The sequence below is a fragment of the Emydura macquarii genome, unplaced genomic scaffold (genome assembly GCF_026122565.2).
Source record: "Emydura macquarii macquarii isolate MOO-44397 ecotype Brisbane River unplaced genomic scaffold, CSIRO-AGI_Emac_v2 contig_499, whole genome shotgun sequence".
Lineage (NCBI taxonomy): Eukaryota > Metazoa > Chordata > Testudines > Chelidae > Emydura > Emydura macquarii.
In genome coordinates this window covers 5,821,736-5,849,043 of record NW_027130636.1, presented here as the reverse complement: position 1 = coordinate 5,849,043, position 27,308 = coordinate 5,821,736, and the positions used below count along the sequence as shown (strand labels likewise).

The 27,308-nt window shown below is 40.9% G+C and overlaps 2 protein-coding genes across 8 annotated transcripts in view; one reads left to right on the top strand and one right to left on the bottom strand.

The window, feature by feature from the left end:
* LIMS2 (LIM zinc finger domain containing 2) overlaps nt 1-27,308 on the top strand; it is a 107,046-nt gene that overhangs the window by 22,475 nt on the left and 57,263 nt on the right. For 3 of the 7 annotated variants that reach the window (XR_010918150.1, XR_010918149.1, XM_067538847.1), the window contains exons 1-5: nt 6,652-10,530; nt 12,912-12,978; nt 13,295-13,415; nt 25,536-25,685; nt 26,328-26,478. Coding sequence is in view for 5 of the 7 variants with exons in the window: in XM_067538847.1 (XP_067394948.1) it covers nt 10,303-10,530; nt 12,912-12,978; nt 13,295-13,415; nt 25,536-25,685; nt 26,328-26,478 (717 nt within the window). In the remaining 2 variants the exon portion in view is untranslated. Of the gene's footprint in view, nt 1-6,097; nt 6,599-6,651; nt 10,531-12,911; nt 12,979-13,294; nt 13,416-25,535; nt 25,686-26,327; nt 26,479-27,308 lie in introns of those variants that run through there. The other 4 variants (XM_067538845.1, XM_067538844.1, XM_067538846.1 and 1 more) reach the window with 3 other exon arrangements.
* Nucleotides 16,484-17,500, bottom strand: GPR17 (G protein-coupled receptor 17). The gene has a single exon (XM_067538848.1). It carries the CDS (start codon nt 17,498-17,500, stop codon nt 16,484-16,486), a length of 1,017 nt encoding a protein of 338 aa, XP_067394949.1.

Genomic DNA, 27,308 nt, shown 5'->3' with positions numbered 1-27,308 from the left:
AGATAGCAGCAGAGGCAAAGTGCCCTCTCCCCCAAAAGGTTTTGGACAAGGAGATTGAGCCCTATTTATTTTATTATGCAGAATTCACTATAAGCATCTATACCTTTGTCAACTCCAGACTAGATTAGTGCAGTGCTTTCTGTATGCGACTGTCCTTGAAGTCTATTCAGGGAGGATAGTGCATGATATGGATGCTTGCTGACTTGGTAGCTCACACATGGATCATGTTATACCTGTGATTGATAGTCTGTACTAGTTTCCAGTTTCCTTCCAGGTGCAATTCACAATGCTGTTTTTGATCTCTAAAGCCCTTTTATGGTTTAGGATTTTTCTGCCTCTTATATTTCAACCCTGTACTGAGATCAAGAGAACAGTCTTTACATTTGTTTGATTAGGGGCTGGTAGCAGGGCATTCTCAGTGGAGTGTTATCAGTTCTGGAATTCACTTTTTCCCCCACCTCTTAGTCTGACATAGCCCAAGTTCCTTGGCCTTTAGGGTGCATTACAAGGCCTATCTATTTGCTTAGGAAAAGCTTGAGTATTCAGTTGAGCAGTTACGTTGTTAGTCTTTTGTGGGGGAAGAGCCATAGTCTTCCAGGGCTGTGGTTTGCAGTGTCGTTTTTGATTTATTGAATATGATTTTTGTTTTATTGTTATAATAATAGGGGCACTATGCAAGTGGATAAAAAAAATATAATTGCAGATTTTTTTTTACAAGAACAGGCAGAGAGGATAAAATGTGATTTTTTTTTATTTTTATATTTTTTAATTTTCAGATCCCAAGGTGAATTTACAGGTTGGTAGCTTGGGAGGAAAATCTCTTGACGTGTAAATTGAACAAATTTGATGTGACAGTTGTTGAGGGAAGTAAATGTGGAACCATATAATGTCTTTGCCTCTTCAGAGTATGATAGCACTCTAGATTATAATCTGGGGAGGGGAGAAAATTGCTTGCTGGGCTCTAAATGGCTTTGTCTTTTAAATCCACAGTTTGCTTGCTGAGAATTTTTTTGAAGGATACATTTTGTTGTTTCCTTTCTTCCAAAATATAGAAAGCCACAATATTTAGTGCTCCCTCTTCAGGCAAATGATGACAATTCCAAGGCTGTATTGGTATCAGTTGATGATGGTGAATGGCAGGCATGTTTGGGTATAACTAATTTTTATATATGTCATAGCATCTGCTAAACTAACATAGCTATAGTCATTTTAGGTCCTTTCAAAATATCTGAGGGGGGAGAGGGAATGTGTGTGTGTTGGAGGAAATAGTATTTACCAAACGGAAACAGGAAAAAGCCTTGCAAATCTTGAGGGATTTTAGTTGTATGCAGTGGAAGATGACAAATATAATCTGTTAAATGAAATTTATTTAACATGACTGAAAAGACATTTGCTTGGTTTGAGAGGAATGCTGTAAATTAAAGCCATTTCAGGAAATTCACCAAGAATGTTGCTGTGTTGAGAAAGAGGTGGAAAAGGAACAGTGAGTAACTGCCATATATTCCTACCAGTTCCCCTGTGTGAAATCCAGGACACGTCCATAGCTGCAGTGTGTCTATGGAGGCAGTTCTCTTTTGGGATAACCATGCAGCCATTGTGTTCCTTGTACCCTGCTGGAATGTGTGACGGAATAGTGGAATTTTGATTTTTTTGAATCTCTGGCCCCCTCACATAACTAACAACTGTAGCAGGCAGACAAAGGAATCATGAAAGACCCTGGACTCCCTTGTTGATTTGTTATGTTACAGCTGTGAATTGCACTGAACATCTTCCTTCACTTTTTATCCATCAAAGTGTGGGCGAGAGGTTGTGGAGTGACAGACTGAACATGCATCACTGGTTAAGGGGAAGGAATAAGGAAATGTGTGTAGTTCTATTTGGATGTTAAGCTTGAAGGGAGAGGAGAGAGCCAGTTTTGCTAAAAGAAGCACAGTTAACTTGAAACTTAGTCATGTTTAAAAAAATGTTTTAAAAGGGGAGAGTTTAAATTAGTTTATTTGTTCTCTCCAGTTGCTGTGTGGAAAAACCCAGGCAAACAAAAGAGGAAACTAACTATACAGGTGAAAAATGAAACTACACATACAGGATTGTCAAATCTATGAAGTACACAAATTGAACAAAGAATTATTTTTCTCTAATCTCAATTCCTGTAATCTTAAATGTTACTTGTTAAAATGGTAGGTTACTAAAATTGCACAAGTTGGTAGAGTACCTTTGTTGATTACTATGTTGGCTTAAGATAAAAATCACTTCAGACAATAATGATTTGGGAGAAAATGGTAGAGGGAGTTGGGAGATTTTTCAGTAGTGAGATATTTTCTCTTTCTTATTTTCTTTATATTATTCTGTTAATGTGGGTCATAATCTAGCAGTATCCCAGTACAAATTTCTGAGTCCTAGTCTATACTAAGGAATTGCATAAAAAATCTTCCCTATCAGTGCTACCGCTGGTTTAGTTGAGCCTGTGGGAATTTTAGTGAAGACAAGACTCTGATGGCTTCCTACTTTTCTGGCTTTTGATTGCCTTACAACTTTAAGTGACATGATGGTGTATCTGTGGAACCTTCCAGAGCCTTGTCTATCCCACTGATGGAGCAGAACCAGTGGGGAATTATTTTTGTAAAATTCCCTTGAGTATGTATGGTGCCTCTCTTTCCAGGTTCTTATAGCACCCATCACTGCTGTATCTTAGAATCTACTTCTCACACTCTTTTTCAATTTGTGGGATTTTCAGCCTGTAAGTAAGTTGAAGTGACTCTTCAGGCAAATGCAGAGATGGTGAAGATTAACCTTCTTCACCCCTAAAGCAAACACTCCATTTTTAGTGGTGGGAAATTGTTATTGTGAAGCAAAACGTTTTATTCCATGACAATACATCAGGACTCTTGTTGCCCCTTCCCCCCAATAAAATAAAATAAAATAATCCCAATAGTCTAGCCATGATTTCCAAACTGTCAGTTTCTGCAGTGTGCTGTTTTGTGATAGAACTCTCCCTTGGATTTGCAGCTGAGCCATGCCTCTTGTGTACCATGAGAGCATTGCTATAATAACACTCATTACATTGCAGGTGTTTTCTGAAGCAGGGGAGTAAAACTGGCCTTCTTGTCAGAGATGTTGCAACTGATCTTTCACTAGCTGTATCCCCCTTGTTTTTGCATCCATAATGTGCATACTGACTCTCACTAATCTATTTATTGAGGTTATCCTTTGCACTATCTTTGCAATACCAACTATTTACCTTGCTCCCTTTTTCAACCCATGGTCCCCAAGTCTTCATCATTTCTGAGGTTTTTTGGTGGAGATGTTTGAAAAGAGGAAGGCACAGCAGAAAAATCTAACTAACTGTTGGGTTTTCAACAGTCTTCTCATAGTGTGAAGTCCCAGTCTTTTGTTCTGAAGGGAGAGACACCCAATTGCCAACTCTATAAAATATTCCTAAATCTGATAATGATTTAGCTTGCATGTCACCTGTAGCTATTACCTGTAATTTCCACTTCACATAAAGTATGCTTTCAGAGGGTTTTACTAGAGTTTAGAGAAGTTCTAGTGTCTAGTAGAAGATACTTTTTAGAAGTCAGCTAATTTGTGTATTTTGAGAAACCTACCCCTGATTAGAAATGAGAAGCCTGAGAAACCTACTCCTGATTAGAATGGTACATAACATGCTCCCATGAAATGTCTTTGTTTTAAAAACTGAATACATAAAAGTTATGACATAAACTGGTGAAAGACTGGAAAATTCACTGCTCTGCTCTCTCACTCTTGTGCTATTTTCTGTCTCAATGCTGGAAGTTCAGGATGTTTTGTCATTTACTTTGTTTTAATTATCTTTCCTGTCTTTGTGTTACAAGTTTGTTATTTAAACAGTGAGGATATCTGTGTTTGATATTTGCATACAACACAGTAAATTAGTGAATTGCTTGGAATAAACATAGCTTTTCTGGTTTGAGGCTATATTCTGTGAAAAAGACTTGTCTCTTAGCATCTTGTGCCTGTTATGCGATTAATTCTATTTTTTTTCTTTTGAGGTCAAAGGAATAAATGTCTTAAGTAAAACTGAAAGAAATGTCAGGAGTGAAGAGATAAAGGGGGTACAGAACTCAACCCATGGTTACACAAGATCCACTGTTACCAAGGCCTCCTTACCTTACAAATACAACCAAATCAGGGAACCTCATGGTACAATTGTCTTCTGACTTTACCTTTACAACACAACTGCGATATATAAGGTACTCAGGAACTTATGTCCCCTGCAAATTTCAGCTGTGTTGTAACTGAGGCAGGGAACAATCATATTATAAATAGTCCTGAATCTAGTTGTAAGTATAGTGTGGGTGGGGCCTCTCTGGCTAAGAGAGCTCACCAAGCAGCTGCAAATTCATTGCCTCCCAGAGGGATGGTATGGGGCAGGGAAGAGAAGAGGAGTAGGCTTTGGACTGTGTATGCTTGACCAGCTGAGCTCTTCTCTGCATTAGGAAATTTATTTTGGAATGCAGGATGGCTCTAGGAACTGATCTCTAGCTTTCCACTTGCAATTTTACTCATTCATTTATTCCCTGGCAGGACTACCAAAATGGAACAGAGGTCCTTAACTCATGGAACCAGGTGAATGTTTTTCTGTAACACGAGGAACTTAAACGTGGTTTAGCATTCTTTAAAACCAAAAACTTTTCAGATGATCTCCATAGGAATTATTTGTTTGGTCTTATGTAAAACTATGATAGTTCTTTGTAGTTTTTGTAGTGTGTTGTTTTCCTGGTTACATTTTTTTTTCACCTCACACTGGCATAGGGATTGTCCTCTTTCTCTCTCTCTGCAGGAATTATAAGGATTTTTACCTTCACCTCTTACATTTTTCTCTACTTTGTCTCCGTCCTAGTTCTGAGATCTGCATCATAGGTAGGCTTGGAAGGATTCGATTTTTATTGGTAAATATCAGTAAGTGTCAATTTCACTGTACACACACAAACTGACAAAAAAAAAATTTCCATCAATAATAATAATAGAAATGTACTGATAGACAAAGTAAGAGAAATGCTGCATGAGAGTTCAGTAGAATTTCATTCAAGGATATTTACTGTGTGTATTTTGCCATGTGATGTTGATAATTTGTGTTTCAGTAGTTATAAAGCTTTAATTTTTTGAATCTCAGTGTCATTCAAATAAATATTGTCTGACCTCCTCCCATAATTTCCCACAACTGTGAAAATTTAAATGGATAAAAATTGAAAAAAAGTGCTTAAAACCCGTAATTTGGCACAATGGTGAACATTTAAATCAATACAAATAAAAAATGCTTAAATTAAAACATTGAGTTTATCTGTTCAAATTATAATATATAAAATCAAATTCTGCCAACCTAATCATAGCCAGTGTCCTAGCTACCTGGGACTGGAAGAGAGACTTCCATTAGTATTGTTTCTAGCTGGCTGGAGGATTTGTATTGGAGCCATATGAGGTACTTCTTTCATTTTCTTCCCTCCAAGGTGTGTGTGGACAATACATTGTCTTTATGTTACTCCTAGGGTGGGAGTAAGAGTTTGGGACTCACAGTTGAGCATAGACTCCCTGCATGGCAGCACGCAGCATTGCCAATAGGCAACTGGACTGGACATATGGTATACTTGTGGTATGTATTTTGGGGTGTGTGTGTGTGCGTGCGTGCGTGCCATGTTATTTTGTATACAGACACTTACTTACTATTTTTTTCTAGATTACTAGATCCTATTGCGCTTAATCTGTAAGGAACAGATTATTCGCTCAGTTGTATTTTTGCACCTCTTGGGCCAGTATGGCTTCTGCACAGTCCTCTTGCTTATAATCTTCAAGGAAATCTTGTTTGCAGTTGCCAGTTTCTTTAAACTTAAATACTTTTACTGGTTAACTTTATTTTTTCTCCTCCAAATTCCAGAAGTGTTTGGACTATATTACCTAGTATAACTGTTTAATTACCTTCTTTGCTGCAACTCTCAGTCTACTGCTGTAAGAGGGTTGTCGGGACGTCTGGATAGGTCTTACAGGGTTAGGGGTTTGATGATGTCTACAGTTGCTCTTTTGCAGTAAGAGTCATGGATGCTGTGATTTGTGTGTGTATAAAAATCCCGTAACTTTTGACATTTTCTCATTTTTGTGAGTTGAATGAATTTCTTTGACAGCTGTAAGTTAAATCCTGAGCTGCATTTCAGGCTAATAGAGAGGTTGGGGACACTAACGTGGCCACACAAAAGAACAGACCCATTTGACTCTCAGTGGGAGCTCTAATTGAGGCTTTTTTACTGAGGGCAGTTCCTCCTCCTACAGCCTTCAAATCCTACTCGCCTGAATAAGGGTCCGACTTTCATGAATGGAGATGTGACTTTTTCCTAAAACCTCTCATGACAAATATTTATTAATTCTTAGTAAGAATTATCTTACTAGACCTGGCTAAATCATCTGCATTTTACTCTGTGCAGGAACATGACATGAGGCAGTTGTCTAATACCAGCCAGTTCCATTCTTGCAGTATTGGGGAAATAGAATCCAGTATAATGTCTGTGGAAGGTGATGGGGAGCCATGCTCTTTCTGAAAGAGCAACTAAAATACATTTTAAAAGGAAGTGTAAGTAGCAGGGTTTTTTTTAATAACTTAAGGTTTGTTACCAAGGAAACCTTGTGCTTAGTATTGGGCACATATGATATTCGCTATCATATGTGGATCTCCACCCTTCTTAAGGACAAGGTAGCCCTTTAGCAACATTGGAGGGAGTGTTTTGAGAGCTCTTGAACCGTGAATCTGAATCTCAGGTGCCACCTTTGAGTTTGTTCTTCAGCATCCAGTAATAGAACCTCTTGCTGACCCCCATCTTCTGAGGAAGTTTTGCATGTCATCACTCAGACTAGAAACAACAAGGTGTCAGGCCCAGATGGCATCCCCATGGAGGTCTTCAACGCTGGTGGAATAGCACTCGTGCAAAAACTTCATCAACTCCTTGTTAGAAGTTGGATTAATGAGGAAATTCCACCTGACCTAAGGAATGCCAATATTGTGACCATTTTTAAGAAAGGGGACAAGTCAGTGTGCGGGAATTACCAAGGTATTGCCCTTCTCTCCATTGCTGGGAAGATCCTTGCTCACATCCTGTTGAACCATCTCCTCCCTCTTGCTGAAGATGTCTTTTCGGTATACCAGTGTTGTTTTAGACTGTCTTGGGACCACTGACATGATTTTTGTTGCATGAGAGAGCCAAGAGAAGTGTAGAGAACAAGCCAGTCATTGTTTATGGCATTTGTTGACCTAATTGAGGCCTTTTTGATTCCATCAATTGTGAAACATTATGGAAGGTGCTATTTAGGTTTGGTTCTCCATTGAAGTTCATTTGTGTTCTCAAGCTACTTCATGATGGAATGATCAACACCGTCCTCCTTTAATGAGTTAGAAACAGACCTGTTCACCTTCTGTACTGGTGTGTTATTGCCTCAACCCTTTTCTCCATCTCTCTTGCTATAATCTTGATTCTTCATGACTGCTTTTCCTCCGGAATTGGGATTGAGTATCACATGGATGGCCATCTTTTCAATCTGTAGCATCTTCATTCTAAAACTAAGATCACCAGGACTGTTATTGCCAACCTTCAGCATGCTGACGACTGTGCTATCCTCGCACACACAGAGGCTGACTTGCAATCCACCCTAGATCTCTTCTCAGGTGCCTATCATACCCTAGGACTCTCCCTCAACATTGGGAAGACAACAGTGCTCCACTGGTCTGCCCCAGAACAAGTTGACCCACTTGATGTGGAGATTGAGCATACAATCCGTTGTGTTAGCGCATCCTTTGGAAGCTTGCTCTGTTGTGTCTTTATTGATAGAGATCTGCTGGTAAAAACTAAGATCCTGGTCTACAATGCAGTAGTCATCCCCACTCTGCTTTATGGGTGTGAAACATAGGTGACCTGGAGTGGTACCAACAGCGCTGCGCCGTATCAGATGGGAAGACCGTCACACCAATGCCATCATTCTCTCTGCAGCTAATGTCACCAGGGTGAGGCGAAGATTATGAAACATCAACTTCCCTGGGCTAGTCATTGTGTGCAGGTGGCTGATACTCATCTTCTAAAACAAGTCCTCCTTCTCAACTTACTCATGGTAAGAGAACCCACGGAGGACAGAGGAAATGCTACAAGGACATCCTGAAAGTATATCTTCAGAAGGGCAGCCTTGACCCCATGAATTGGGAAGAGCTGGCAGGCAGTAGACTGTAATGACGTCATATCATATATCAAGCCTCAGCCTGTTTTGAAGAGAATTGTTTTGCTCAAGAGGCTGAGAAGTGGAAGAGGAGGAAGGAAAGTGTACAGCCTCCTGGCCAACAGTTGTGCTCTCTGCAAGCAACCACCTGTCATGTGGAAAAATCTGTTAATCACAAATTGGACTCCTCAGCCATCTTAAGTCTCATTGATGACTTCCGCCTGGCAGGCATCATCCTTCTATCGAGGGATAGCCACTGCTACTGCCGTGGACCTCTGACAGTTGAAGAAACTTGGAATGTTGTGGTAGCTGTGTCAGTCCCAAAATATTAGAGAGACAAGACGGGTGAGGTAATAGCTTTTATTGGGCAATTTTCTGTTGGTAAAAGAGACAACTTTCAAGCTACACAGAGCTCTTCTTCAGGTTTGATATCACCTCACCCACCTGGTTTCTCTAGTTATAGAAACTGTTATTTTTCCCCAGCCCTCTAGACTCTTCTCATAATATAGAAGATGAGTGAGGGGAAGCAATATTTACAGCTTTATACTTAGAATATTGTCTCGCTTTATTATTGTTCAACTTCCTCCTTTTGTTTTAAAACCATGTTGTTGTGTAGTTCAAGTCTCTGAACCCAGGGACTAAGTGTTCTTGGTTTTTTTTCCCCAGTTGATTTGAGTGAGTGTTTAGTGGTGGGATTATTGTATAAAATCTAGTCATAATGCTGGTGAGATTCTAAGTATAAAGGCCCCTTTGTATTCCAAAGAGGAAACAAAATACATTTTAATGTCTCTAAATTAGTATTATTGATTCTAATCTAATCAGTGGACCTGGTTTTCCTTTGTCTTGTAAAATGCAAAATGGATGTAAAGTGTTTCTGCCAGTGTGAGTGGGAAATTCTAGTTTGATACATTTTACAACCATTTTATATTCACTTTGCCAGAGTGTACATGGCTGCAAGGTGCAAGACATTGGAGAATCAGGCTTCTGTCTTCCATGTGTGTTTCTCTGTCGGCACCTATTAGAATAAATGTATTGATTTCTTGTTTTCGATAAATATTTGCAGAAAACAAGATGGCACAGAATAATGCTAACAAAAGAAATCTAGTTGTCTAGAGCAGTTCCTGACTCTTTGCTTTTGGGAAAGACCGAATAGCCATTATTATGATCTTTACTTAATACTGTGCATACAATAAAAAATGAACTAACATTACAAACAAAGTGGAAGAAAAGGAAAAAGAAATTTATGCAGGCCATATGTGCGTGTTGATTAAACCTTTTATACCACCCCCTCAAGTGTTCTGTATATAAAGCATATACTACAGAAAGGCTATTTTATAAATGTTTGAGGGTCTTAAAATATTGATTGGGATTGTTTTTCGTATGCATCATGTAATGTTACCATCACTTCAACCATGTAGAGCTCAGAGGGAGGAACAATAAAAACATTTTAAAAAGATATAAAATATCTGTACTATACCTAAAAATGTTACCATACTAAATTCAGATACTTTTGAGGTATTCCAGTTTTTAAAAGAAAGCTGATCCCATTAGGAAACTGGTAATCTTCTCTTCGTCATTTTTTAAAGTTGCCATTCCTACCCCTGCAGGCACATGAGAGATAGAACTTTAAAGCTATGACATTTTAATACATTAAAAATCTGGACTCAGTCTTTCCCATCCTAGCTCTCAGGCAAGTGTGATGTTTATTGGAAGGGAGTGAAGCAGTTATACATTTGAGGAAAAAAGGAGAAAACATTTCTCTGCAGGGTTTTCATTTGTTTTGTGTTTTAATGGAAGGTGTCTGGAATAAGTAGATAGGAGAGGGATTTGTGGGCAGAAGGCAGGCAAGGTTGTCAAAGATGCATGATAAATGAATCCATCATACAGTTCTGCATATTATGTGGCTGTCTCCTCCACCTGTATGGGATATAACAAATATCTGATGTTGACTCTGAATAACTTGTTGATTCCATTCCCTTGCATGCTGCATTATTTTCATTGTACTTCTTCATGCAAAAAGGGATGAAAAACAAGAAGAAACTTCCTGATGTTGGTGACTGAAATGTTACTTTTTTGATGGATGCATGTTCATTTGATATCTATGACATTGTCCGTGTTCTGACTCTCAACTTTTTCCTCCTCAGTAATATGTCTGATGCCCTCGCAAATGCGGTGTGTGAGCGCTGCCAGGCTCGCTTTGATCCCTCTGAGAGGATCGTGAACAGCAATGGGGAGCTCTATCATGAGAACTGCTTTGTCTGTGCTCAGTGTTTCCGACAGTTCCCAGATGGACTCTTCTATGAGGTGACGTTGCTGCCTATGTGAAGCTATAGAAAGTTTCGTGACTTCTCCCTTTAAAAATCTGATCCTGGGAGATTCTGAGCATCTGTGGCTCTCTGCAAACTCTGTGAAAGCTGAGAGCATGCAACTACTGACAGAATAAAACTTCATGTCATTCTTTGCCTGCCATAAGTGTTTCTCTTTGTCTTTTCCTTCCCAGTGTAACTAGTCCTCTTAGTGGGCTGATTCAGAAATTGTTGCTAAATCTAAAGCAGCAGGGGGCCCCTAAGTCACTGGTGTGAGGGGCTACCTCGTCAGGTAAAGGTGATATGCTCACGGTCCAGTGCCACATGACATGGGAGTGTGAGATGCTTTGTGTTGTCTAGGAGATCAGTGGAGATAACTGGAATCTCCTGCAGACATGGGATGTCTCATTCTCTTTATGACCCTGGCTGATGTGAGCATACAAGGACTGTTTCTTTAAAACCATAGCAGGAAGCCAGACAGGAGGGTCAGGAAAAATAGGAAGAAGCTCTGTGGTGAAGCATTGTAGCTATAGGATATTACTATTTCCTTAAGTTAATACCACTGCTTGTTCAGTGAGAGGGAAAAAGTGACACTGTGATCTTTACTGTTGTCACATGATCACTAAGATGCAGTTTAGGTTCCCATATCCTCATGTTATCAGGAAACTCCTTCAGTTCTGCACACACACTATGTATCTGGACTTATTTATTTCTCTCCTGCCTTCTTCCCCTGGCTTTTTCCTCCAAGCTGGTGGAGTAGATGATGCAGGAGATTATCCACATAATCTTGTTTTACCAATGAAGGGCCCAGTCAGATTGCTTCACAGGCCTCTCCATATTACCTTAGACAGGTCCTGTTCTGTCAGCAGTCTCCTCGGCCTTTTCTCTCCCCTTAGGCTTCTCTGTGCCTCTTAATCTTGAAATAATCACACTTTTAACTAGACTTATGTTTAAATGTACTGCTGTCTTTTTCCTTGGGAAATCTGTCTGGCCAGTTGACCAGCAATGGGCAGACTTTGTGGGGATACAGAATTTCAGTTCCCTAATATTGTTGATTTCCATTTCTTTTGATCCTAAGCTTTGTTATCATTGACTTGACTGACAAATCCAGAGTTGTGTTAGAAAGTCATTTCCCACTCATCCCAGCTAAGCATAAATTAAACAAAATTAGGATGCAGTGGAACAGAAAAATACATATTTAGAATATAAAACTAAATTAAAAAACACACATTAAGATAGTAGAATGAAACATGCAGAAGTTGGGAAATCCATAACACAAGATTCCTATATAAATGTTAGGCTCGACCACATTATATGCATGTCCTGTATATTAAGACACATTTTATAAAGTCTAAATTTTTGGCTACCTTTGACCTGAAAGCATCCTTTTAAGGCCCAGTTTTCAGATGGATCTCAGTTTCTCACACACTAAAATTGTCCCTGTGTTTTTGTTCATGTAAAGTTTTAGGCATAAATTTTACCATAGAAATGGATAAGTACCTAACTTGCAAGCACAAATTAGGACAGGTACTTAAATACCTAAATGGTAAAATTTTCATTCACAGTGAATTATGGTTGCAAATAATGTGGGCACAATTTCTGTGGGTGTGTAGTTCACCAGAGAAGAAAAGGGTCTCCTTTGAAAAGCTGGGACTTAATATTTCTGTCAGAATCTTCATTCCTGAACTTCCCAATGTTTTTAAACATTCAGTTTCTCAGCCCTAATACTGCACTAACTTAATTTTCTGCATTTTATTTCCCTGCTTCCTTTTTTAAAATAAAAGTGGTGAATGAGGAAGGAGAAAAGGGGAAAAAAATGCTCAAAACTGCATCTGAGGATAGGGCTCTTGGCTCTTCTGAAAATTTGGCACAAGATTTTTTGAAGTTGGGTAACCAAAATTAGTGAACTTGTCTGAAAATTGGCTGTAAAATTCTTTATAGCACATGTAATTTGAAAATATAATTTTAAAACTGCTAAGCTCTTTTTCATTTTGCATGAGAACAATCATGTCCAGTTTGAGCCTTTTTGGGCTATGTGAACTCAGAAGAAAAGGACAAGACAAGCTAACTATAGAACAAGTGGGATTTTGCGTGTGTTTCGGTTTTGCTTTCCCCTGCACCTTAGCCCACGTTAAACATACCTACACTGATTTAGCTCCACTTTCCAAGAAAATTCACCATAGGGCTGAGACAAAGTATGGAAAGTGTCAAGGATTTTTTCAAGGCAATTACAGGCAACTGAAGAGGGGTTTGGAAATGTATATACTAGCTTAACCTTTACAAGTTTGCCTCGTGCAAACTCAAATAATACAGTCTGAATTTTTACAGTGGACAGTTTGTGATTCACTAAGAATTTTCTCTCTTGTATTTTGTTAACAGTTTGAGGGTCGAAAGTATTGTGAGCATGATTTCCAGATGCTGTTTGCACCCTGCTGTGGACAATGCGGTAAGACCTCCACGTGCAAAACTGCCCAGTTACTTCTCTTCCCTCAGTAGAGGTCATGGGGATCATTCGATGAAAATTTTAACTCAAGGGTCATCCTAAGTAGCAGGAACTGTGGACGGCAACAGAGAATTACTGTGACAGTGGTTAGGAATGAAGATGTGCTTGTGGTACTCTTGTGGGAGGAAGTGGCATTTTCAGTGAGTCAGGATATACTGGGTCTTGTGGCATTGAAAAGGAGTGGTAGTGGGTGGTGGAGAGATTCTTGCTGAAATTAGTTCCTGTTTGCATCTAAAGGGTTGTGTTTTTTTTCTCCAAGGTGAGTTCATTATTGGACGTGTGATCAAGGCTATGAATAATAATTGGCACCCAGAATGCTTCCGTTGTGAGCTCTGTGATGTGGCACTTGCCGACCTAGGCTTCGTAAAAAATGCTGGCAGGTAAGAAAGTGCAAAGCCCCAGAAGCCTTGCCCAGTGCATTGTGGATGTGGGAGCAGAAGGTCTATTAGCAAAAAACAAAATAAAAAAAACTGGCAGGTGAAGAATGGAAAGATTCAGAATAAGCCCTGAGTAGGTTGGAAAGTGAGAGAGAGAGGTCGAGAAAGGGCAATGGGCAGGATACTGACCATCCAACGAAATATGGGTAGAGGAGGGACCTGAAGGCAAAATGCCAGTAGATTTGAGCTTGGTGAATGGGCAGGAGGCTAGTTGGAGAGGGAAAGGATTCCTGGCATGATCCGTGTGAGTGTGAATGTGTGTGTGTGAGATGTCTCTGGGCAGGCTATTTACTGATTGAGTGGGAACCCTGGGCATAATGAAAGACTGAGAGGAAGCCTCTATTAATGTAAAAATCATCTGCTCACTGGTGCTTTGAAACTATTTATTTTCTGTATCTATCTATATATCAAACAGGTATAAACAAGTCCAAAAAATTTTGTTTAAAAATTATGGCAAAAGTAATACAAACAGGACAGGAAACTTGTCCAAAAGCACATCCTGGTAAGAAGAGAGACAGACAGTTTGGCAGATAGTTTTGAATTCTGAAGCATAGTGTATTAACTTCAGGCTGTTATACATCTGTTCAGCCGTGGTTGGGAAAGTCATTTAGTTTGATGTTTCCACCTGCTGAGGTGATCAACATGGGAAAGGGAAAGAAGATTACTTGCTTCACCCTGTCGACTAGGGAACCTTCCATAATTATTTCCCTTTCAAGTAATCCTCCATATAACACCAGTTTCATGGCTTCCAGAATTACAGTTAATGGATTTTCCTTTTGGCTTCTTGGTTTGTGTCTCTGATTAGCCAGTGCCTTTGAGCAGTGCAGGGCATCATCTGGGAAAGCAGTCAGGGTTCTAGAAACTTAACCAAGATAAAAAAGCTGCTTGATTTCATAATTTAGGATCTAAACTTGTGGAGACCTAGAGTCACCTTCCCAGTGGCATAGGTAGAATATGTGAATAAGATTGATCTGTCATATGGCTTTCTAAAGTGCTTATCACTGTGGTATCTAAGCACTTCACAGGCAAATATTATGGGCTTAGCAAGGTTGCTAGAGGACCTCGTGGATTCTTCTGCTCTTCTCCCTTTATACCACATGATTTCTCCTACCTCCCCGCCTGTTTTAATATCCAGATGTGTTCCATTCAGTGCAGCATTGATGAGTGAGGGTAGTTAAGCTAAACTAGGTTAGTGATCTTATGTTGCAAATGAAATGTTTTTCAGACCAAACAAAACACATGAAGCAGAACTTAAAATAATTACTAGGACTGTCAATTAATTGCAGTTAATGTATGTGATTTAAGGCAAAATAAATTAACTAGATTTAAAAAATAGTTGCGATTAATTGCACAGTAAAAAAGATAAACAAAAGAAACCGTATTTTTCAGTTCACCTCCTACAAGTCCACTCAGTCCTATTTCTTGTTCAGCTAATTGCTAAGACAAACAAATTTGTGTACATTTATGGGAGACAATGCTGTTCACTTCTTATTTACAGTGTCACCTGAAAGTGAGAACTGGTGTTTGTATGGCACTGTTGTAGCCAGCGTTTCAAGGTATTTACATGCCAGATATGCTAAATATTCGTATGCCCCTTTCATGCTTCGACTTGTAGGCGCTAACATTTTACATTGTTTTGTTTTTGATGTGTATATAAAAAAAATCTACATTAGTACATTGCACTTTCATGATAGAGATTGCACTACAGTACTTGTATCAGGTGAATTGAAAAATACTATTTCTTTTATTTACCTTTTTTACAGTGCAAATATTTGTAATCAAAATAATATAAAGTGGAACACTGTACTCTTTGTATTCGGTGTTGAAAATGAAATAAATATATTTGAAATTGTTGAAAAATATCTAAAATATTTTAAATAAATTTAAATTGGTATTATTGTTTAACAGTGTGATTAAAACTGCAATCAATCAACTTTTTTTAAATCTCACGATTAATTGCGATTTATTTTTTTTAATTGTTTGACAGCCCTAATAATTATAAAACACCTAAAGATCTTTAAGTCTCTTCCCAGGCAGGCTGGGTTTCACACTTTCAGCATACCTACTTCTCTTCTTCTTGTCTCATTATTTTTACAGGGTTTCAGTGTTCAGCATTTACAAAACAATGGAAGATGTTTCCTTTACTGATTTTCATGACACCTTTCCATTCCCTTTTATTTTAGCCTGAGGTTATTAAGGTGACTAATAATTTAAACAGGACTACACCACAGGGAGAGTTCAGAAAATGCTGCCTCTAACAGCAAACAGCTCCTGAGGCCCTGGTCCACAAACCCAAGGACAGGTTGAAATACTAGCATGATGTTTATTGCTCATGCCCAAATCCTGGGCATAGACAAGAGGACTGTGGTGACAATAAGTTGAGCTCTCTGAGGAATCAGGAGTCTCCCTTTTATTCCAGTCACAGGTTTCCCCTTCCTCCTGTTCAACAGCATACCATATCTCTCCAACTCTCTACAAACATTTGCAATAGATGTAGGCACTCTACCTATTCTCCTGTGATACCTCAGGATTGTATCTGGCACAGCATAAGATTTCAGGGTAGGGTGTGTGTGTTGGGCAGGGGGCAGATCACCCATTGAATCTTAGTCCTTGAATTCCAGTTCTGATTCTCAGGGTGGCCAACTTTTGCTTGAACGAGCCTTGAGTATAAAATTCTTAGATGGAGAATTCATGGCTTGATTAATTATTGTTTCCTGCTTCCACCCATAAGATTCAGGCCTCAGCTTCAGGACTGGGCAACAGATCCTGCTGCTGTTGCATTCTTGTTCAGATGTCTTGTGAGTTACTGAGATTACAATCTGTCTTCTGGAGGAGATGAGCCTTTGCTGGTTGTAGATGCATAGAAATGACTGAACTTTCCTCCTTGATATTGCAAGAATGAGACTGATTTTGGGGGTAACATTTGCGTCCTTGGAGTTACTTGCCTTTACTCTCTAGAGAGTCTCTTGGCTATGTTGGGCCCAGAAGTGACAGCAAATATGATCACTTGCTCACAATTCAGATTTAGCACTTAGTGAGCTCTCATTTGTCTTCCCCTCGTAACTCGGAGGCATCATTACAACCTTTTTGCCACAAAACAAGCTGCACAAAGCCTCACGGAACTTCTCAGCCACAAAGAAATACATCACTGGGTCAAGGGCACCATTCAGGCTGGTGAGGCAGGAAGTAATGCGGTTACTGAGTGCCAGGACTCTCTGAGTTTCACAGGAAGTCTTGGTGCCATCATAATGGAGAATGTAAATGTAGCGATTGATGTGATAGGGTACGAAGCAGACCAGAAAGATCATTAGAACAACAATGATCATCTTGATGGCTTTTTCCTTCAGGTGCTTCTCAACTCTGTTCCCACTCCTCAGGCTATGGATAATCAATAAGTAGCAGGTCACGGTAGTAACAAGTGGAAAGGTAAATGCCACTGCCAAAGACACAAGAGCATGGCGTGATGCCTTCTCTCTGTAGAGCTGTAGGCAGACAGTTGTGTTATTCATCTCAGCTGTCTGCACGCTGACCAACAGAGGTGCCATTGCAACAGCAACTATAACCCAAAGAAAGGCACATGCCAAGTGGGCGTAGAGTGACCTGCGGAGTTTGATGGACTTCACAGGGTGCACAATGGCTAGGAAGCGGTCAACACTGATGCACATGAGGAAGTAGATACTAGCGTACATGTTGAGATAAAAAAGGAAGCCAATGAGTCTGCATGGGATCTCGCCAAATGGCCAGTGATTGCCAGAAAAGTGATATACCAGCCGGGTGGGTAGCACCAGCACAAAAAACAGATCAGCAACAGCAAGATGCATCAGGAAAATATTGGCTGGAGTACCTGACTTTTGGTCCCGGACAAAGAGCCAAAGAGCCAGAGTGTTGCCAGCAAAAGCCAGGATGAAATCCAAGAGATAAAAAGTGGCAAAAAGGATGTTCTCTGTATGGGTCTCTTTGTCACATGGTTCCGAAGTTTCCAGGGAGGAGTTGAGCAGTAGGCTTGAGGGTTGTGCTGGATCATTCATTCCTTACTACAGCTCTGGAGCACCAAGCAGGAACCTGAAAAAAATCAAGAAAACAGATCTTACGAAGAACCTTGGTAATGGTGAGACAGCATGGAAATCAGTCAATGTGTCTCCTGCTTGCTGAGACTAGTATTTCAAAGCACACGGTCCAATTTTTATAACTCAGAGTCTGACCTGCTTATAAACCCCTCATTCTCAATTGAGTTTTCCAGGTCTTTACTGTAAGCTGAAGACAATATTGTAATGCAATCCACTGGTTGTAAATTTGTCTCCAAGATGTCAAAAAGCAGCTGAACATCCATGTACCAGGTTAATGGTAAAGTGGAAACAGGCATTTATATACTCAGTTAGAGTGACTGGTTTTGGCAGGATGCCAAAATATTGGTACAACTTGCAAAGAGCTCCTTCTACAGAAACTTCACTGGAGACATAGGTATCCTCTGTTTAAACAAACAAACAAAAACTTAGGGTATCTGGCTTATTGCTGGAGAGAATGGGGAGGGGAGATTTCACATATCCATCTCTGGTAGAAATATCTCTAGGTGCATGGTTCCTGGGAACAGGTGCCAGGAATTAATTTTTCTTTTTTTTTTTTAACCAGACAATCCCCAGAGTTGATCTAAAGGTTTTGTTACTGGGTTGGCATCCAGAAGAAGGTTCTTCCAAACTGTGCAGAGGCTCCTGGATAAATTGATTCAGATAGTGAGACACTATTGACTTGCTTTAGGAAAGAGCACTGGATTTCCCTAGCTGCCTGGATATTACCAGGAGGAATTTCCCTGCTACTCTGCTCCTTCTTCTGTAGCTGCATGTTCCTGTCCACTGAAAGCTCCAGTAACTCTCTGCTGCAGCTGACCCTGTAGCTTTCTCATAGTGAAATTGACTGTATTCTTGTCATACATCAGCAGTGCAAAATGACCAGACTTTCGTGGAGACTGAGCTAGAGCTTTTCTGTGAGATGCAACAGATCTTGAATTAGAATTTTGTAACTCTTACTCTGGCTTTGAGTCTTCTGCGTTATTCCCCCTCACCTACTCCCCAGTCTGTAAAATGACAATATACAAAACTGTGAGCTGGATCTGCATGGAGTAGAGTCTGTTGTGCATATATTTCCCAATGTTTCCCGGGGGGAATGGCGGGGGGTGGTCAGATATGTCTGCAGCACCATCCCCTTGTCCCTGGGGCCCAGTGAGGGTGCTTCACTGGGACACAACAAAGGTGGTGGATGGGTTCCCCTACCAATGGAAAACTTGCAGGGGTTGATGCCATGATCCACTACAAACACCTGTCCTTTAAAACTCCTTTCAGGAGTCAATTTGGGCTCACAAGATCAGTAGTTACTCTTGAAAATTTAGGCTAATGCATTTTGGGACATACAGGGCAGCAGCCAGCAAAGGGGCAAAGTGAATGACAGCATGGCTTCACTGCAGCTGTGCTAACAGGGGCATGTGGGAGATTGACTTGAGACTAAGGGGCATCACAGAGGCACAGGGGCTCTGTGTAGACAGCCTTGGACTCTGGCAGATCCTAAAAACCCATGTGTTCAAACTACCTGCGTGTTCTACAGGGAGCAAACCCATGTGCGCAATTGAATGATCTGTTGGAAACTGAGAGAAAACTTTCAGGAAATTTCTTCCTCCCCTCCAATCTCACAGATCATGGCATCACTCTCTGCAGGTTTTACTTTGGTAGGGGGATCTATTCGCACCCACCATGTTCTTGACAAAACCACATTACACTCTTGTACTTGGCTAGTTGAGAAGGACTTATGCAAAACTTGATTATTCCTACTTGTTTGCTTAGAATGGGGGTCAAATGTCTGGTTTTCCTCCTTTTATTTAAAAATAAAAGGCTCTCGAATTGTCATACTGGTCTATATTCTGAACTAGCAAGGGAGTGCTTTAACACCATATGGGAATTTAAATGTGACTCCTTTTGGAGGTGTACTTTCTGTGCTCCCGCCAAGACCCGGGGCCAGAGGAGCTGTTGAGGAGCTTGTTCCTCCTCCTCCCACCACTGTGGTCCTAGGCCTGGGAGGAGTTCTGTGCCCCCGATGATTATTGGGGGGGCCTGTTCCCCTGCTTGCCTCTCCCGCCCCATGCAGACCCCTGATGCAATGGCAATGACACTGTTGTAGCATTCAACCTGTTCTACAGGGTGCTATGGTATATTTGTGAAAGGGGAAGCAGAAAGGAAGCTGAAGAAGTAGGGGAGAGAGAGTGCTGAGATAGATGGAGGAAATATTGGGCAGGGAAGGAAGCCCACCAGGGGAGCAGGAGTGTTCTGCGATGTATTAGAGGCTACAAAGGCAGAGGGAAGTGGAACTGGGTATCAAAGTATCTGGGAAAGAAGAGTGTTTTCCCTAAGTAATGATAGCGCAAGTCAAGGAAAATGTCTCTTTGGTGTAGGAGTCTGGCTTTTGTGCAGGCAACCCCTCTCTGTGCGAAGCGTCCACTCTTTCCTTTGCCATCACTGGTGTTTAATGAAGATATGTAAATAGATGCTTCCTCCTTTCTGAGCAGCCAATTCCCCCTTACCCTAGTTAACAAACCATTCAGATGGTTGCTGATGTTATCTTAGATGCCTCAGGCAAAAACCTTGCTGCATCCTGAAATCATACAGAAGTAGATGAGTGACTGTAGCAGAGGGTAATGTCCCACCTCCCCTAAGAACTATGATTATTGCTCAGAAACATTTAAGGGGTGAAATTCCTGGTGAAGAATCATCCAGTAATGTAGATACTGGGAACAGAATCCCAAGAAAACTTCCATCTTGGTGGCAACATCAAAGCTTCAGATAGGCAGGTAGGTGGCTAGAGGTGAGCGTACTCTGAACTGGGCTTCTACCACTGCCAAGCTAGTTAACAGAAAAGAAGGAAGAAGATCAACAGAAGTTAGAATGGATAGAATTAAGAAATAGAAATTCTCCCATCTGGCCACAGTGGGTCCCTCTTTCTCTGTTGAAATGTTCTGGAGCTGAGCTATGAAGTTTGGAGGTTTGGGAACGCAGGATCCTTTGTGTTCCAACCAGCTGTGTGCTTGTTTCTGTTTATTACTGAAAAAATAAAAATGAGAGTATGAGGGGCAGCCTGCATCAGCCCTCGAGCAGAATTCTGTTCCACGGGGCAGGTTTTTCAAAGGACAGCACGTTCTGTAACAGTGGGCATGCACATTTATCTGTACAGAATGGAGATGTGCCTCTGTGTGAGCATGCTTCCCAGGTGTGTACATGCAAAGACAGTTTTTGTGGCGCATGCACATTTTTACTGGTGTTACTTACCTCTTTACAACTCCAGGTCCTAGTGTCTTTGGAAAAAACCTCATGAGTTTAGACTCCTAATTGAAGGCGGTATTGGAAGCTTAAAGATTTGTTATCCTTATCAGAAGGAATTTTTCTTATTTTTTCTAATTTACACCAAAGGAGGAGTAAACTTTACCCCATTGATGACTATTGAAGTATAGGCATGTGCACAATAATACCTGTTGTATGACTCTTTGAATTTACCTTCTTCATTCTGCCACTCCATTTATTTAAATAATTCTATCTACCAACAGTGTGTAAGGAGGCATGATACTGCATAGCAATAGTTATATTAGACTGTGATTAGCCATTAGTTATATTCAGTTGTAACTCCCTATTAAAAATGATAAACCCCAGATAGATGAGACTGAGGCTGACACTGTCCATCATACAGTCCAGACAGCAATTTCCTTTGCCTGAAGCCAGCTCTTTGGTGAAATCTTCCTCCAGGCGATGGGTTTGCTCCTTGTCTGCAGCCCAAACATTAAGGGACTCGGAGTGGCCTGCGTTTTATCATGTTCTTAAAATTGTCTTTGGGGATCAGATTCTGTTAGAACTGACTTCTCATGGTGCATCGAGCTATGATCTTTGGAGTTTGGACTCAGTTTTCTCTCAGTATCTGACACACAATAGCAAAGACATCAGTGATGAAATCCTGGCCCTGTTGAAGTCAATGGCAAAACTTCTATTGACTTCCATGAGGCCAGGATTTCACCGCAGGACTGCAGAGGATTGAGTGGTGAATTTCGAGAAGTCCAGTACAGTAGAGACAGGGAGGAGAACCATCTCCGGGATTGGGGCTGCAGGAGTTGATAAAACGTTGATGGATCTAGTTTACATATGTTCTGTTTGTTAAAAGTCAGTATTGTTATGAGGGGAAGCTGCTGTTACATATGTTAGCCTGTGTGGGCTCCTCCTTTTTTTTTTTTTTTTTTTTTTAATTTGTCAGAGGCTATGGAGAAGATAAACAGGGTGCTGTTTACAAAACACTTCAGTTAGGCTCTAAACTCAAATGATCCTCATAAAATTTTGACTAATGTGCTGTTTTAACCTACTTCAATTTTTGTAGCCTTTAGTGTTGATTGTTGACATGAAAGTCAAGGTGTCCTTGGCATTTGCGTAGCTCATGAAAAGTTTATGTATCACTAGAATTAATTGCTGCACTGGCTTGGAAACTTGAAATGCTAATTCGAGAATGTGCACCTTTAAGTGTTCATAGCAAAATAACACTACAACTGTGGAAAACCAATGATGGCTTTACTCTGTGCCACTGCTAATAAGCACATGAAGAATATTTAGCACCTTATTCTTTTTTTTATTTACCGATTCAAAATAAATGGGCAAATTTTGGATTCGGCTTTTTGTTTAGTTTTTCCCTAGTAAACTTGTCACTTTAGCATGTACAAATGCTTTTGCTTGAAGCTAATTAGAAATCATATCTGCTATTTAAAATGATCTGGTATTCGTGGTTTGCTCTACAATGCAAGAGGCTCTGAATTAGTAGGCTGAATAATTTCTTTAGTTGTCTGGTTCCCAAGCCCAGAATTCCACTTGAATTGCGCTACTGGGGTAGCGTGAGTATTTAGTGATTTATGGATTGCTGAACAGAGCTCTATTCTGGAGTTAGCCATTATTCCAAGCCTCCCATAGCTGATTTGTAAGAAGGGATGTAGTTAGTCATTTAGGATATGTGTATATAGCCATATTTTATGACTCTCCCACACCCACGCTGTACCATATTACCATTCCAACAGGTGCTCTACCTGTTTGTTAATAAAAGGCTTGATGAAGAATAAGCAAAGCTTTCTACCTTATCATAAATAAGAAATCAAGCTAGCTGGGTTTTTGCTACAATTCCCATCATGATATCTAAGTGCTTCTCAGCTAGAAGTGCATGATGAGGTCTTTGGTGGACTTCACAGTTTTTCGGCTCTTCTCTCATTCTTGATTAAAGGTGGTTCTGCTTGGGGAATAATCTGTTTATGTTTTGTTTTAAATAATCATTGCTGCTGCTGAAAATGCTTTGTCAAGCAGGAGGGTCTTGCATCTTTCCCTGAAAATAGTCCAACACTGGATGAAACTGGTCTTTGGAAACGCCCTCCATGTCTGTATCCTCCTCTGGCTGAGAATCCTCTGTAGGATATTAATAATGTAATGGGGTTATGTTTGTGGTCTGTGCCTGTCTATGCTAATGGCTCAATGTGGAGAAGTTTGGAAAGTTATTCTAATTCAGGGGAAAATAGTGATCATAATGAAATTCTTTGTAGACTCTTTTTAAAAAAAAACAACAAAAAAAAAACAACAATTCATACGCTATGTGAATCAGCTGCTTTGTATATCTCCTATCCCTTCACTGACTCAGCTACTACAATGTAAAGCCACCAGGAAAATTCCTCCATTATTCTACCAGCCGAAGCTAGTTCTCTTACCTCTTGACAGCGCAGTCCTATGGGTGGAGGGTAAAGTCCTTCTGAAGTAAATCTCTGGGAGCACCTTCCGATGCCAGTGAATCAAGAGGAAGCGTCAAAGCTGAAAGCAGTCTGATGATTCAGAAGGAGCAGATCGTTTCAGACTTAGTGAGGGTGGAAGAGAGAGCCCCTCTATATAGAGTCCTGCTAGCTCTGATAGTGCATTATCAGCTCACACAAGAGAGGAGAGGAGATGGCACACTTGCAATGAAAGGCCGTTTTCATTCCAGCTGAACCCTTGTAAGGGGGAAGCTGCTGCTGCTGTTATATTTATGAATATTTCAATGTGTTTGTCCTGCTTATTAAAGTCTCTGGGATCCCCCCAACTCCTTTACACTGACTCTTTGGAGTTCTGTGATTATTTTAGAGGGTTGGAAAGGGGGATTGTGCAGGCGGGGGGAGTCTGGTATTAATAGACACAACGGGACACTTGAGAATGGGATAATTCCATAATGGTGGGAGTGGGGGTAAGAGGGGCGGCTGCTATGGCAACAGCTCTGCGATTCCAAGACTTCCCTTTGCTTGCAATAGAGGAGGGTCTATGGAACAGCAGAGCGGGGTTGTGAATGGGGAGGGGTTGATAATGGTTTATCAGTGCAAAGGGCTGAAGGCCCTTTATTCAGCCGAATGAGAGGGATCTTTTTCAGGACACTTGCTGCAGGGTCCCACTGTCCTGCCCTGTATAATTAGTCCTCATTTGACAGTGCTGAATAAAACTGATGCCTTTATCCAGGGATGAGGACAGCTGCATGCCCTCTTATAATGGGGTGCTGTCTGCTTTTTCTGGGGACTGTTGCTTCATCTGGGAGAACAGTGGTTCCAGTCCTGGAAAGAGACTGCTACAGAAGAGAGGACTTAAAAAGGGAGGAAAATAATAATCATACTTCCAACTTACGCTGGTGCTTTCCATCTGAGGATCATAAATGTGTGAGGCCTCACAACATCGCCGTGCCACAAGGCAGTATTCTTAGCCCCATTTTACAGATGGGAAACCTGAGATTAAGTGACTTGTCCAAGGTCCCACAGGAAATCTGAGAGAGAGCCTGGAACAGAACCCAGATCTTCTGACTCCCAGTCAGTCTGTTGCTTTAGTCATGACACCATCTTTCCTTTACCATTTTTCACTATATCTGATGGGCTCTTTGGGAGAATACCATTAAATCTTAACCATGGCTGTATGTGTGACTGTAGTGAGGGGGAACTGAGCACGCTTTTGTCAACTTGGACAATGGTGAAAAAACATGCATAGATTTTTCCCTGGTTGCCTGCTGTATGTTCAGTTTGTCCAAACCTCTGTGCCCAGCAAACAATTCTAGTGCCGAGAAGACAGCCGATGGGTGAACTTAACTAAAGACCACGTCATGAGAGCTTTTAAATACTGGGCACAAAACTGGCTGATTCAGCTCCTTTTTTGATTGGTCTCTGTATAAACAGGAGCACTGACCTTTATGGCTGTTCATCTTTTATCCCTCTTGTCACAGACTGGACTCCCAGCAATGCCAGCCTCAGCGATCATGACTTATTGCAGTCTGAAAAATATTAAGGGTTTGCAGCACAGAGCTGCAGACTCCCTTGTTTGTCTTAAACTTATTGGGAGCTTTTGGGTAGAAGAGCTGTGATTCAAACAGGTTTGGCCTGGCTAATGAGGACAACCGTAGTGGAGGCACTAAAACAGTGTGCCTTCGAGAGGAGCAGCGAGAACGGATTCCCTTCAAGAGAGCAGTCAGAGGATTGTGTGCATAGATTTATGTGAACACAAACCCATTTATGGATCCCTAAGGACATGCTTATGTTCATATGTGCACACAAGCTCACTGCTGTATTGATTATTAGCTACTCTGACATGCACACCTGTATGTCTTTATTCGCTACATACGAAAGCAGATGCTTCATGCATAGTGATTTGGGCCTGGAGTCTCCATTGTGTTTGTAAGCTGAGTGTGCACTTGCAATTTATAGGTAACTAAACTCTCTACTGTTTTTACTGCAGTTGACAGCCACAGTGAAGGGAAGGAAATGCCATATAAGGAGGCCTAGGAAATACCTGATTATATCCTGAAGGGGGCAGGTGGTGTTACAAGGCTACCTCAGGGCTTGGTTAGTGCTAGCACCATTAGATGATGTTTAACTCCCATACTCTAGAACAGTGGGGTTAATTGCTGTCTTGAGGATAAGAAACCAGTAACCCTAACCAACAATGTGCAGAGCGTGACTCTCTTTTAGAAAGAATCTATTAATGCTTCCCTTTCTTTCTAATTCTCACCTAGGCACCTGTGCAGGCCTTGCCATAATCGTGAGAAAGCCAAGGGCCTGGGCAAGTATATCTGTCAGAAGTGTCACCTGATAATCGATGAGCAGCCTCTGATGTTCAGGAATGACTCCTACCATCCAGATCACTTCAACTGCACCCACTGCGGGTATATTCTCCTCTCCTAACTTCCATCCACAAACAAGGGAAATGTACTGTATAGACAACAGTTCAGTCTCTTTCTGGACTCTGTAATCGAAGGCTACACTTTGCAGCCTTTAAGTTGTCTGGCAGACAAGAAGTTCTGTGTGTGAAAGATCAAAAGAGTTGGAATCAAAAGGCTAAAAGAACTGCAGTTCTTCTGTTCAACTATATCGGGTTCTCCTTCCTCCATGCACTGCTCACTTGGCACCACTGTCTACTGGGCTTGAAAACAGTTCGTGGAAATGAGCCAGTCTCAAAGGTCCTGTCTACAGTACAAAAATAAACCGTTTAAACATAGTTGTGGCCACGCTACTCCATGTGATTTAGCCTTGCATTTGTGGACAGTAAGACCTATTAGATAACCCCATGTTATAAAGTGGTTTGACCACAGCCGTGTTTCACAAGCATATTTCAGGATGCCTGTGTTTGTAGTGTAGATGGGGCCAAAGCATGGAAGTTTGCTTTGAAGTTCGCTCTTCCACAGCTTCATCTTAGAGATTCATGTCTGGAGGGAAGCTCATGTAAGTGTCAGGTTTAACTGTGAAACAGTTGTTGGTTGGGGCTTGGGTCACTGTTGCTTCAAGAATGCTTGTTTGTGATATTTTAGGAAGGAGCTGACTGCTGAGGCCAGGGAGCTCAAAGGGGAACTCTATTGCTTGCCCTGCCATGACAAGATGGGTATCCCAATCTGTGGAGCCTGTCGCAGGCCTATCGAAGGACGAGTAGTCAATGCTCTGGGAAAGCAATGGCATGTTGAGGTGAGATCATTCCCCATGTGAAGCTTCCTGTGGAATGTATACTGCAAGAGGCCTAATGCAAGTCGGAAGCTGTTATGGTGAACATTAGAAATTCCCACCATCCCTGTTTTGGTTGAATTCAGACTGTATTCACCTTGGATGAGCTTTACCTGGGTAAACCACGTTCACTAGAATTGTGAATGCTGCACTTCATTTTTTGCATAGTAACAATACCACTGTGTAATTTGCTCTCATGAAGATGCTTTTAAAATTTCTGCATTACATTGCAAAGATTCTGAGGTCTGCAATATAGTATTTACCCCTGGAGTTATGTAAATCCTCTCCATATACTGTCCTCCAGCTCCAAGTAATAAACAGTAACATCTGTGACACTCCTCAGAGTATCTGGATTGTGAGGCACCTCACCACCACCTGCCCTTAGTGTGAAGCACTCTTAAGTCTGCCTTTGGTGGATCAGCTCTCTGAAACCATCAGCCCCTAGCAGCACAAGCACTATCTTCCAGGCTGCTATAGGACTCACTCTCACTGTACAGGTAGAAATAGGCACACACCAACTCCCAAGTCCCTGCAGTGTCCAGCCCCCTATACATGGGACACTCGCAGAATTACTAGGTCTGTTTTTCCCAAGGGAACAGTACACACCAGCATATAAGATTCAACTCAGGACCAGCACTTTGCTTAACACCGCATCACTTAGATAGACATATTTTTGTTTTCACCATAAATATATTATCAAAAAAATAGAGAATATTGGAAGCAGTTATGTGTAAAACAAAACCATAACATGCTTTCTAGAGACTAAACTTAACTAACAAGTTACTCTTTTGTCT

Bases quoted from the DNA above. Each gene is read 5' to 3' on its own strand.
- GPR17 (XM_067538848.1), bottom strand. From the start codon at position 17,500: ATGAATGATCCAGCACAACCCTCAAGCCTACTGCTCAACTCCTCCCTG.